The following is a 14,404-nucleotide window of genomic DNA, read 5'->3' on the forward strand; positions in this document are numbered from 1 at the left end:
AAGCAGCAACTTATTTTGATTATCTCTAGGGGCATATAATGTGATAGAGCTGAGCCTCGTTGGATACAATAGCTATTGAGCGAATACAATAGCTCAGTATACAAATTTGTTCAAAGGGTAGCATTTCAGGTCATCCACAATGTTTGGTCAACTTTTCCTCTAACTGCAGTTCCAGCAGTTTACAAAGACTAACAGACTGCAAGAAAAACACATTAAGAAGCCATTTTAGTCATCCTACACTATTCTATTCTCAATGTTATAAAGGTCCAATCATGAAAAATAAAATCTAGCCTCAGTCGTGCTCCTCAGTTCACATGCCAAGGGATTTGGGGGAATGTTTGTTTTGTACTGCTTGCTTCCTTTTGATCATCAAAGGGGATAGAATGCCATGTCATCTCTGATATGAATGATGTGTTTGTGTGGAAAAAGCTATTTGAGATCCTTGCTATGCTTTGTTAAGATGACCAGTGTCTGATGGAGCTTGTGTTCAGTTTTCAAAGGAACCAGTCCTCTTCAATGTGCAGGAGGAATCCATCTTGTTGGTTCTATGCCTATCGTTACTGCTGATGATGACCTCTTTGCAGTCCATCCCCTAAATTACATTTCAGGACAGGCTGTAAAGACAACAATCAGGCATCTAAAGTTGTTAAAGTTAAAGCCAATAGAACCCGCACTGGTTTAGTTGTGGAGGCGAAGATAGGTATAGGAAGCACTGCCTCTTGAGATGCCTTAGTGACGTTAATGTCAAACTATTTTTCCCAACAGGTCCCGGGACTATGATGCATGATGTGAACAGGGCTGCTCTGTCGCCCCACTGCTCCTTTTGCCTCCTGCTGACTGTTTTCTTGTTGTTCCTGCTCAAGTTTTGATGCAACACGGTTCATCCTCAGCTTTACTCAGCACTGAACAACAACAAGACTCTTGGTCCCAGAAGAAGAAAAGTAACAAAAGGAACTACCAATAACATCGTTGGTTCACCCTTCTTTTTTTTTGGTGTGCATTGGCGGTATGTCTTCATTTGGACAAAAACCAGAAGACGGGACACGTCTAGGGTGGTGGGGAGGGAGAGGGTCGACATGGATGCTGATCTGAGGTGATGGTAGTACTACAGAGTTTGTGTCAATCTAAACTTTTATATGTAAAAAAGGGAAACAAAAAGTTCATGTATGTGTTGATAGTTGACTGGTTTTACCCAAATATTGAGGTGTACATTCGGATTACTGCTGTGTCATGTCCTGTTTGATCTCTGTACAATAACATAAGTTTTTCTTAAGTAAACAACAAAAAAATGAAAACATACATTGTGATTGTTGAATTTACTGTATTTTTACAGTTGTATGCAACAGAATAGTAACAAAAACAGACCATTCAATATAAACAATGTCAACTTCAGTGTAACATAGTGTGCTATCATTTCTGAGGCAGAACAATACAATATAAAATATTTATGGAATTTTTGTTACAAATGAAGTCCAAGCACTGCAAAACAAACATGATTAAAACATAAACAGTACTGATATATATTTTTTTTGGGGGGGGGTGTCACTAAGAAGGACTGCATAGTCCAAGACAGTTTATGACTGTACGTTGTCTGAAATTGGCTTACACCTTTTTGAAAGGAAGTTGAGAATGACAAGGCTGATATAGACAGGCAGAAATGTCCTATGAAAACAGGTTATTCATTGCACAAACAATTCGGTCTCCCTCTGGCTATATACTGTAGTGTCATCCCACAGTATACCATTTAGCTCATGTTGGTGTCTACAAACAAAACACAAGTGGTTAAATAAAAACAACATTATGCCAACGATATAAACTCAGCAAAAAAATAAATGTCATCTTACTGTCAACTACGTTTATTTTTAGCAAACTTAACATGTGTAAATATTTTTATGAACATAACAAGATTCAAAAACTGAGACATAAACTGAACAGGTTCCACAGGTGTGACAAACAGAAATGGAATAATGTGTCCCTGAACAAATGAGGGGTTAAAATCAAAAGTAACAGTCAGTATCTGGTGTGGCCACCAGCTGCATTAAGTACTGCAGTGCAACTCCTCCTCATGGACTGCACCAGATTTACCAGTTCTTGCTGTGAGATGTTACCCCACTTTTCCACCAAGGCACCTGCAAGTTCCCGGAAATTTCTGGGGAGAATGGCACCTAGCCCTCACCCTCCGATCCAACAGGTCCCAGACGTGCTCAATGGGATTAAGATCCGGGCTCTTCGCTGGCCATGACAGAACACTGACATTCCTGTCTTGCAGAAAATCAAGCACAGAACGAGCAGTATGGCTGGTGGCATTGTCATGCTGGAGGGTCATGTCAGGATGAGCCTGCAGGAAGGGTATCACATGAGGGAGGAGGATATCTTCCCTGTAACGCACAGTATTCAGATTGCCTGCAATGACAACCAGCTCAGTCCGATCATGCTGTGACACACCACCCCAGACCATGACGGACCCTCCACCTCCAAATCGATCCCTCTCCTGAGTACAGGCCTCGGTGTAACACTCATTCCTTTGGCGATAAACGCAAATCCGACCATCACCCTGGTGAGACAAAACTGAGACTCGTCAGTGAAGAGCACTTTTTGCCAGTCCTGTCTGGTCCAGCGATGGTGGGTTTGTGCCCATAGGTGACGTTGTTGCCGGTGATGTCTGGTGAGGACCTGCCTTACAACAAGCCTACAAGCCCTCAGTCCAGCCTCTCTCAGCCTATGGCGGACAGTCTGAGCACTGATGGAAGGATTGTGCATTCCTGGTGTAACTCAGGCAGTTGTTGTTGCCATCCTGTACCTGTCCCGCAGGTGTGATGTTCCAATGTACCGATCCTGTGCAGGTGTTGCCACTGTGAGAACGATCAGCTGTCCGTCCTGTCTCCCTGTTGCGCTGTCTTAGGTGTGTCAGTACGGATATTGCAATTTATTGCCCTGGCCACATCTACAGTCCTCATGCCTCCTTGCAGCATGCCTAAGGCACGTTCACGCAGATGAGCAGGGACCCTGGGCATCTTTCTTTTGGTGTTTGTCAAAGTCAGTAGAAAGGCCTCTTTAGTGTCCTAAGTTTTCATAACTGTGACCTTCATTGTCTACCATCTGTAAGCTGTTAGTGTCTTAACAACCATTCCACAGGTGCATGTTCATTAATTGTTTCTGGTTCATTGAACAAGCATTACAATGAAGATCTGTGAAGTTCTTTGGATTTTTACGAATTATCTTTTGAAAGACAGGGTCCTGAAAAAGGGATGTTTCTTTTTTTGCTGAGTTTATGTAGAAATGTGTTCTGCACTCCCCACTACATGAAGTGAAGAGAAATGAGCCATCTCTCTCTTTAAATGGTAAGACATGAGAGACCATAAACCCAGAAGTCAGCCCTCTGCATTGACCAGAGATGGATTGAAACGCTGTCAATGTCAGTAGGTTAGTGTCTTTTTACTATTTTAGGACTTTTTCAAATAAACAATGAAGCTGGTGTGTATATTGGATGTTCATAGCTGCATTTCTTTTGAACAGACAAAGGTTTTTGATTTAAGAATGGTTTCCTAATTACTTTGCCTGATTACCTAAATTACTGTCACAATCAATTATAATTCTGCAAAGTGCCTAGCAGAAATTCACTGAACCACATGTTTCCTCCAGTTTAGAATGCGTGTTTCTCATGTACTTTACCTGCATGGTTTACTGTTTGCTATAGCATTGCCGATCCCCCATGTCATAACATATAGTGCCAACAATTTGTTTTGATCAAATGAGTCCATGAATCGCAATGATATAACCATTATGGTGAGTAATCAACATGTCAGCTGGAGATAAGGTTTTACATTGTCCATAAATTATGAACTGTTAAAACAAAGAAGTCCTCAGTCCTTTTGAGTATGTGACACAATACTACCCATGATAGCCCACACAAAATGAAACAATGTACAGTGTGCGAGTCATGTCTAGATTGAGGCTGTTTGCAGTGAAGTGTAGGAATATGCTTTGTATCCAATTAAGGCCCTGAAGTTTTCATTATAAAATTTCCAGTGAAAAACAATTAATTTGCTTTAACAAACATAGCTAGCCAATTGATCTCACTAGAGTTGCGCCCCCAAGTAAACATCATTGAGAAAGCTACTGTAAGTGAATTCTATCAAAATAACCTGAACTGGAACAGAAAAGACTGCACAATTATTGAATGTATTGTTACATGGTAACACATCTAACGCCACAAGTTGACACACACATCTGTTAACATATAGCACCACACTGTAAAAAAGCTGTTAAAATACCATATAGCACTACACTGTCAAAGTAAGTATTCATTGTGCTACAAGGAGAGTCATTTTGAATGCCTCAAGCAACCTTTTAATCTTTGACAGAAGCCCTGACCCCAGTGTTCTCTCAATCAGAGGGTAGAATAATGAAGGCTGAGGATATCTCTGTCCCCTGTATCTCTATCAACTATCTGTATGGGGAGGCTCAAGCTGTTACAACTTCCCCTTTTCTTCCAGATGAATAAGAACCATTCAATGTCACAGCTGTCACTTCTGATCAACCTTCGCACAGCTGCCCCACAATGCCATCAACACCTGGTTTGTTGCATGTTGGGTTCATCCCAAAACTGCATGGTTATCAGGCAGCAGCAGAGAGGAGTGTGTACACACACACACACAAGGCTATTTTGGAGACCATAATGGCTAAAGTCGGGCCCCCTTTCTAGGGCCAAATTCCGACTTAGGAAATTACACCTTTCGTACGCACGCCTTTCCTACGCACTTTGCGTAACGGGCTTTGCAGGCGTGGTTCCCTTGCGCGCACTGCATAAATGTAATTCAATCATTGAATATCTCCTACTTGCTGTCCAACAGATTTTTTATTGTGGAGTTTTCAGTACATTTATCTTAAGCCATCCCTTTGGAATACGTTGTACCTTTTAGTTAGATCAATGAAAGAAAGCCATCTAAATATATGCACGGAAGAAAGAAAACCGTGTTCTGATTCATTCTGAAAAATTGCCACATTCAATTCTTTAACCCATGGTAATGTTGGAAGAATAGTGTACATATCATTATAATAGGGAGAATAGTGTACAATAGTAGGCTATACCCTCATCTATTGCCTGCACTAACCATGGAACTGTGTGATGACACTGCCAATTAATGGGCCATGCGTCGGGTTCAAACTGTTATGGCTTGGTCTGCGCTCTGCTCCATAACAATTTAATTAGCCTATATGTCTTTTTTTATACTATTAACTGTTACTAATGATCCTCAGCAACAACCACATGGCCAAGATGGCGTTTACAGAGGAAGCAAATAAAGGTAAAGGAAACATTGGAATGATAATGTAGGCTATACCAACTGAAGGGATCCAACAGTAATGGAATGATAATGTAGGCTATACCAACTGAAGGGTTCTAACAGTAATGGAATGATAATGTAGGCTTTACCAACTGAAGGGTTCTAACAGTAATGAAATGATAATGTAGGCTATACCAACTGAAGGGATCTAACAGTAATGGAATGATAATGTAGGCTATACCAACTGAAGGGATCTAACAGTAATGGAATGATAATGTAGGCTATACCCACTGAAGGGATCTAACAGTAATGGAATGATAATGTAGGCTATACCAACTGAAGGGATCTAACAGTAAATTGGCAGTTAAATATGTGTGGTTATTAGACCTACTGACGGTCAATACTATAATGGCTCATTTTTAACATGATAGAAATGGAAACAGAGAAAGTCGAGGTAGCCTATAATTAAGACATTCGAGAGTGTCCATCCCTGCTAAAAGGCCTTACAATTTAAATTATGCATAATGGCACGGCATTTCTTCAACTTTACTGTTACACTATGTTGATATTCTTCAGTTTGCTGCCATATTACTGGTTTCACATTTGTCTGGTTTCACATTTGTGATTATAAGGTAATATAGATCTAAAACAAATGTTATTTCCCTTATCCAAACAGATTACTCATTTACATAGCTCTTGTCAAGTTATTACAGTGCATGGAGAATGGTGGTATTTCTATCAAAAAAATAAAGTAGATGCTTTTTCCACTTGGAACCTGTTGGTAAAGGTGGTGGAATTAAGGCACGGTCAGAATACGGAGTATCTGTAGACACAGCTCTGCCACACCTTCATTTATTCCAGCTCCAACCAAAACTAATAGCAGGTGAATAGCACTTTACTCTCATGCTTCAGTTCATCAGAGTACGCATAGAGAGAAGTACATAAAAAGGGAATTACGTTCCATTTACACATGCTTAACTCGGGTCGGAATCGGGCCCATAGTGAAGCCTGCTGAACTGGGTTGGAGGGAAAAGGTATGTTAAAGCTCAACAAATCAGGAAATCACATTCTAATATAGCAAAATGTGGTTGACTTAAGACAACATTCCACTTTGCTCTAAATGTAAATGGTCAGTGTTATCCCCAAAATAACCATACAAATTAAGAGAAGACAAACTAAGGTTATGTAGTGCATTGCATTTGAAAAAAGAGAATATTCAATGATTGACTGTTACTGGATGAATACAGATCAAATGAAAGGTTGTCAATACACAAACATCAGTCTACGGTGTGGTTTTGAACGTACTGTTTATATGTAAAAAGTGAGTTTTATAAAGACTGTTGTCCCCTAGGACAGAAGGCTAAACGCTTGTGTTTTTCTTGCCACTCCCCCACCCATGTACAGTGGCCCTAAGGGGCAAAGTGGCTTGAAACCTTTGATCCACAGTTAAAAACAGAAATGAGTATTTCTTCAAAGTTTTCCAATGTCTGCACTTTTATTTATGAAGAACTGCTGACTGTTGTAACTCATCCACACACAAAAATGATCCATTGAAAGTGAAAGGAAAGCTTTTGTAGCCTACACAAGTGCAGTCACACCGTCAAAAACCAAGTTCAATGTGAATCTGTGTAGAAATCATCATGAACCGTGTATTAGTCATAACTGTAATCTTGCAGTTGTGACAAAGAGAGGATCAAAAGATAGAATTCGATCCTGGGGAAACAATATCTACTTTAAATGTTCCATTCCTTGAGTCAACATACATGACTAAACTAAGCTCCTAGATAGGGAGCTGTTGTGTTTCTCTTGGATCAAACCCCATCCACTATACAGTAAAATCAGTCAAAGTATTGACCATACTGTGTACTGGGTAACACTGTACATATGCTGTCAGCTTGTAATTGTCTATTAATAATTAATGAACCATATTCATTATTTCATTTGTTTATTCTCTACAAAATTATAAACAGACAGAAATTGCATAGGAAACCTTTCACTAATTATTATTGTCAAATGATAAGCCCTTTGTAACAAGGCCCAGTGTTTGGCAAGTAATACGTATGTTTTCTCATTGTTTTACATTACTTCGTTCATGTTTGTTAATAATGATTTCCTTTAGCAAATAGCACACAGATAGGAAGTGATACCAAGTAGTATGGCTGGGTGCAAAAAAAATGATTATGTCCAGCTAGCTAACGGTATGAACATAACGCCAATCAAAACCAACATAATATAACACAACTAATACGCAATCTGGAAAAGTCCACTGTTTTTTTCCTGCACCATTATTTTAAATGGATAATTCAGCAAAGTCCCAAAAGCAATTTGTTCTCTAGCTAAATAAAGATAAAAATAATGGGTTTGCAGTGTCTCAACACATGGAAGTGAAACTTTCAAGGTAGTTTATCATAAAACATGATACAATCTGGGAACAATCTCAGTATGTTGTGAGGTATGCAGTATAACTGAAAGAGAGGGTATATAGAGTATACAACTATCTATATCATGCGAGCAGTGTGCCTTGTGTGCTTTAAAAAAAAGTCTATATATTTATGTAGTTGGTACCACACTGTAGTCCAGGCTAAGTGTATCACACTCAACAGCAACAGTATTATCTGGAAACAGCAATGCAATTCCATCAGATATCAACATATTGTGAATGTTTCAATTGAATTCCAATATCAATGTCTTGAAGTCTATTTTTCAATTTCAGGTTACAATAGCCTTACGATAAACATGGCAACTTCCACAATTATTTTACAATTCGTAGAAAACAACTAATGTCAATTGCACTTAACGGCATCATGTTGATTCAAACTAAGGGGGTTCATATGTTGGTAGCCTCACAAAATATTAAGTACAGCAACGTATTCATCTGTAAAGAAGAGCTCTATGCTATCAGTGTCCGCACATGATTCCCTTGACTGCATCGCTGGCACTTGCACTCTCAGATAAATAAACTGCAACGTTAACCAGCTTCAGGGCATAATACATGTATACATACTGTACATACATTCTGCTCCAATTATTACACATCTGAATGACATACAATAACTCAACCACGTGCAAATGTCATGCTAGAATAAGGAAACATCTGACACATTACTGTATATGCACTTTAAAAGGAGCACTACTCAATCTCAGTTTCCACCCACAGTGAGCCCCTAACGTATGTTTGTAAACATGTGTGGGTCTTGGCAAACATAACTGCCATATAGTTATTTAATTTGCATTGTAACTGCCCCAAAACCAATGATGAGAGTGAGAGGTTTTGGAGCAGAATTCAAATAGCTATTTGGCAGTTACACATAGTACAAATCATAGCTTGAGATATGCACATTACTCAAATTTTACGTAAACCATGCAATGACGTCAATGAAAGGTTTGCACCAAAGTATGAGGCATGTGCAGTAATCTCAAAATAGTGTTCCACCCTAAATGGTGATCTTCATCCCATTCAATCAATCTGGGAACAGGAATTTATGAGTGGTCGACTTTATTGGCATTCAAATGTGCAGATACTGTTGCCTTGTTTATGGATTACAGGAGATACTATGCTGCACATTTGTTTTTCTGTGTAACTTTTCAAGCTATTCACTGTAAATGAAATGTTATTGTAGATTTTCTTTTTTTCACCTTTTGGTTTCCTTCCTATTTTGTCAAAAGTATTAACAAAAACTATGTCAATGACTTTTGGCAAGAAACTAAACGAACTTACCAGTATTGAACTATTTGTGCATGTTAAGGCATAGTTGTCTTTTCTATTTGAGAAAGAGTAAGAGATGGTTGTATCTGTTTAGTGTAATAAAGCTTCATGATATTTTCCTCTAAATATGTGTTTTATCCCTTGGCACAATTATATATATGAACAAAAAGAATACCTTATATCTCATAAACAGTATATAGGAATGTGCACTCTCAGAGGAACTTGCTTAGGGCTTTTACAAAGAAATGAAGAATGAACAGATGCTATTCTTCCCCCGCTAACCTTCAGTGTTGGATGATAGTTAGGTAGGAGGGTGTTCTAAAATGTACATTGTACTGTAGATAGTCTGTTGCAAGATACCTGTCAGATATGTTTGATAATCCATCTGTTTGGTCCATCTATCAGGTTTCCATCTAAATGTGTTTATTGCATTCATCAAATAGTTCCCGAACTCGGAAGCCAGTTTCTGAATTCAACATAATATTGAACCCTGTTCGTCATTCTCGGTGTACTTCCTTTGTAAACACTCAAATGGCTCTAGAGTATTTTAATTAAGAACTTTTAGAAGACAATGGTATCACAGCACCGTCTCCATCCACCACGGGCCTGATGACAGCTGTCACAAAGTAGAACATCTCAAACGGCAATGTCATCAAAGGCAGACCCGTTGTGTATTTACAGCAACAAACAGAAGCCTAATTAAATGTACAGATGTAAACCATGTTTTTCATCCAACTCCTTACATAAGAAAGCATGTGTACACGTGATAGGGATATGTTAAATGAATCTAGCCAACTAACAAAAAGCAATGGCTGTGTTGAAATAATCAATTCAATTAGTTGTATATTCAATTAATTTGATGTTAGTTGTTGATACATCTTATTGTATAAAGTCTAACAGATATTTTTTGGTTGTTGAATTATTGTTGCCTAGAAATATTTGTATTTATTGTACCTTTATTTAACTAGGCAAGTCAGTTAAGAACAAATTCTTATTTTCAATGACAGCCTATGAACAATATGACATAGTATAAGCCATTATAAGGGTTCATACGTGCTTATAACAAGTAAATAAAACAGATTTATTCTGTACCGGTTGGCATTAAGTATTAAAAGTGTTGTGTTAATGTTCAAATAAAGTGTAACTAAAACATCATGCCTACATCCAACAGAACAAACATTCCATAATGCAACTCATGAGATTATCATGTACCAACACAGACTTTAAAAAATACATACATTTGTAGGAACTTGTTGATCAAATAAAAAGGTTGAATTGACTGTCAAATAACATAACATTAAATACACTGCAACAATGTTTTGTTTTTGTCCACAGTATTTATGAGTTCACTGGCCACTTACAATTATCATATGAAACCAATGCCAATAATCAGCAAGCTAGTAAACGGTATTCAGAATGCGCCGCCGCCAAACAAATGAATGTCATGTACTATACAGATCATTAAATGCTTGTTTGTTTATCTGGATTTCTGCATGCATTTGGCTTTGTCTGTCTCACCACCAGGCATTTGTAGATAAAGAACTCCATATGGAATATCGTCTGGGAAGTGTAGGTAAAACAGACCGTTAAAATGTGGAATACATAGGGAGGACAAAGGGTGATCATTCCCTGGATTCCATCTTTTGTGGTCAGACAGCACATTCATTGGCCCTAGACAAAAGGGATGAGGATGCGGATGAAGGTAGATGACTGTCACCTCATTAATCACGTTTTGGTTTACTCCCCAAAGAGGTAATGTTTTCCGGATGCCTCGGCACTGATGTATTTCTTTGCTGATACCACCTTTAGTTTTGAAACAGTGTTGGCCTATGTAGCCAATGAATCGTGCAAAACCAAATTAAGCCCAGCCTTCACTGTAATGCATTTGCTCCTTGACTTGCAACACAGAAGATGTGCCATATTTCAAGCCCAAGGATGAACACCAAAGTACATTAACCACTTCTGCTACTCCAACCACAAAACACCCTCACAACAAATCACCTTGAATGAGTTTTAATTGTATAGATACTTGATTAGCATGACTTGGTAGTACTCTAGAAATAAACGAGTATGGGAACACAATGAATGTCTTCAAGTAGCTTGATCATTTAATTAACTTGCTTTCTATTTTAATTTAGTATCAGTATGTTTAGTATCCATCCTTTTTTGATGTGATAGACTAATATTATGAATATATGAATCTAACTCGTTCAATAAAAACATTTTCTTTCATGTTATTTGTATGAGCGCATGAACAGCAAAGGGAATTTCTTACAATCTAGACCGTACAGTGAGTCATCTGTATAATTTCAATATTCATTTGTACAATTTATCTTGATTGAAAGAGTTAATAATGAACTCACCTCTACAAAAGGTATTTTCTTGTCTGTATGAGTTGTCATTTGATCTGTTCTAATGAATTATGCCTACCCATGCCTGCTAATTATGTTACTGTTTGACAAAACTCCTGAATCACACAAAATATCAAGAGAACTTCACAAGTCCAATACACCACCTACACAGTATGCCCATTTTACTCCTGAAATAGATTAAATATAGAAATTGATGTGCCTTATCTACTGTGATGGTAGATGGGTATAGGTCTATGGCAGTAGTAAAGGGGAAATCCTGTTAGGGAATAGTACAAGTAAGTCAGACTTTTGAGCAGTGAAATCCTGGCTAGAGAATAGTAGCAGTGATTCACATTTTAGTTCAATCCTGGCTAGGTAATAGTAGAAGTGATTCAGACTTTTGAACAGTTCAATCCTGGCTAGGTAATAGTAGAAGTGATTCAGACTTTTGAACAGTTCAATCCTGGCTAGGGAACAGCAGAAGTGATTCAGACTATTGAGTAGTTAAATCCTAGCTAGGGAATAGTAGAAGTGATTCAGACTTGAGTAGTTCAATCCTAGCTAGGGAATAGTAGAAGTGATTCAGACTTGAGTAGTTCAATCCTGGCTAGGTAATATTAGAAGTGATTCAGACTTGAGTAGTTCAAGCCTGGCTAGGTAATAGTAGAAGTTATTCAGACTTTTGAGTAGTTAAATCCTAGCTAGGGAATAGTAGAAGTGATTCAGACTTGAGTAGTTCAATCCTGGCTAGGTAATAGTAGAAGTTATTCAGACTTTTGAGTAGTTATTCCTTTGCTATGTACATGTGGTTTACGTAGACAATCAAACAATTGAACATTTGAAAAACAAATTGCTGTAGCATGGACAAGAGTGGTCAGGGAACTCACCACAGTTGTTTTTTAGATCTGCACTCCATGCAGATAGGAGGCTTTCCAAAATGTGGCATATGAGTTATTGAACACTATTCCTATTCCAGATAGCTATTAAATGTTGTGGATATACACTGCTCAAAGAATAAAGGGAACACTAAAATAACACATCCTAAATCTGAATGAATGAAATATTCTTATTAAATACTTTTTTCTTTACATAGTTGAATGTGCTGACAACAAAATCACACAAAAATTACCAATGGAAATTAAATGTATCAACCCATGGAGGTCTGGATTTGGAGTCACACTCAAAATTAAAGTGGAAAACCACACTACAGGCTGATCCAACTTTGATGTAATGTCCTTAAAACAAGTCAAAATGAGGCTCAGTAGTGTGTGTGGCCTCCACATGCCTGTATGACCTCCCTAAAACGCCTGGGCATGCTCCTGATGAGGTGGCGGATGGTCTCCTGAGGGATCTCCTCCCAGACCTGGACTAAAGCATCCGCCAACTCCTGGACAGTCTGTGGTGCAACGTGGCATTGGTGGATGGAGCGAGACATGATGTCCCAGATGTGCTCAATTGGATTCAGGTCTGGGGAACGGACGGGCCAGTCCATAGCATCAATGCATTCCTCTTGCAGGAACTGCTGACACACTCCAGCCACATGAGGTCTAGCATTGTCTTGCATTAGGAGGAACCCAGGGCCAACCGCACCAGCATATGGTCTCACAAGGGGTCTGAGGATCTCATCTCGGTACCTAATGGCAGTCAGGCTACCTCTGGCGAGCACATGGAGGGCTGTGCGGACCCCTAAAGAAATGCCACCCTACACCATGACTGACCCACCGCCAAACCGGTCATGCTGGAGGATGGTGCAGGCAGCAGAACGTTCTCCACGGCGTCTCCAGACTCTGTCACGTCTGTCACATGTGCTCAGTGTGAACCTGCTTTCATCTGTGAAGAGCACAGGGCGCCAGTGGCGAATTTTCCAATCTTGGTGTTGGTGCAGGGCTCTGGCAGTGCTCCTCCTGCTCCTCCTTGCACAAAGGCGGAGGTAGCGGTCCTGCTGCTGGGTTGTTGCCCTCCTACGGCCTCCTCCACGTCTCCTGATGTACTGGCCTGTCTCCTGGTAGCATCCTGGATGAGCTGCACTACCTGAGCCACTTGTGTAGGTTGTAGACTCCGTCTCATGCTACCACTAGAGTGAAAGCACCGGCAGCATTCAAAAGTGACCAAAACATCAGCCAGGAAGCATAGGAACTGAGAAGTGGTCTGTGGTCACCACCTGCAGAACCACTCCTTTATTGGGGGTGTCTTGGTAATTGCCTATAATTTCCACCTGTTGTCTATTCCATTTGCACAACAGCATGTGAAATTTATTGTCAATCAGTGTTGCTTCCTAAGTGGACAGTTTGATTTCACAGAAGTGTGATTGACTTGGAGTTACATTGTATTGTTTAAGTGTTCCCTTTATTTTTTTGAGCAGTGTATATTAGTAGACAATCAAACGAGTGGAATTGTACAAACAAATGGCTGCACCATGGACAATAGAGGTCAGGAAATTCACCACTCTGGTTTTAGATCCAGACCTATTGAAGAAAAATATTTGTAGACATGAAAGGTCCGGTTGAACATGCACATTTCAGGGCTGAATATTGCACCTACGTAGACGACTGCAACATATGATTCATGGCTTATTCAGTGTTGTTGGATGTGTGTGTGTCATCCCAGATGGTGTATGGCCTCAAGGGAACTACACACGTGCTCTAATAAAGGTCATACAGATAAACAGGAGTTATCTTTGATCTTAATAGCATACATTAATCCATAACCCTCATAATTCATAATGTGAGGGCATTAATAAAATAAGTGTGTATTGAAAGTATTAAAGCCACACAGTGAACAATCACATAATTTGAATGGACGAGACTCACTAACGAGATTTGCTGCACGCCAGTAAATTAGTTGTACGAATGAGCATTCAGCATGCAGACAAAATAAGACATTTCACAGGGCTAACCTAGTTAAACATAGCATTGATTTGACCAACGCATTCTAGTCCAGACGGGTCTTTGAAAAGGGCCTTTTTCATGTTGCAACACATGGAGGGAGCTCTCCAAGATTTCCAACCATCATTACTGCTTCACAGTCAAGCAGGCTAACAGGCCTTTTTTTTGCGAGAAAAA

General features: G+C 39.3%; 1 protein-coding gene across 2 annotated transcripts in view; it reads left to right on the forward strand.

The window, feature by feature from the left end:
* LOC112228439 (opioid-binding protein/cell adhesion molecule) overlaps positions 1-1,936 on the forward strand; it is a 330,385-nt gene extending 328,449 nt beyond the window's left edge. For both annotated transcript variants that reach the window (XM_024393765.2, XM_024393764.2), the window contains one exon: positions 766-1,936. In XM_024393765.2, the coding sequence (XP_024249533.1) occupies positions 766-869 (104 nt within the window). In that variant the 3' untranslated portion in view covers positions 870-1,936. The remainder of the gene's footprint in view (positions 1-765) is intronic.
* Positions 1,937-14,404: the final 12,468 nt, after the last annotated feature.

The sequence above is a fragment of the Oncorhynchus tshawytscha genome, linkage group LG30, assembly GCF_018296145.1.
Source record: "Oncorhynchus tshawytscha isolate Ot180627B linkage group LG30, Otsh_v2.0, whole genome shotgun sequence".
In the NCBI taxonomy this organism is placed as follows: domain Eukaryota; kingdom Metazoa; phylum Chordata; class Actinopteri; order Salmoniformes; family Salmonidae; genus Oncorhynchus; species Oncorhynchus tshawytscha.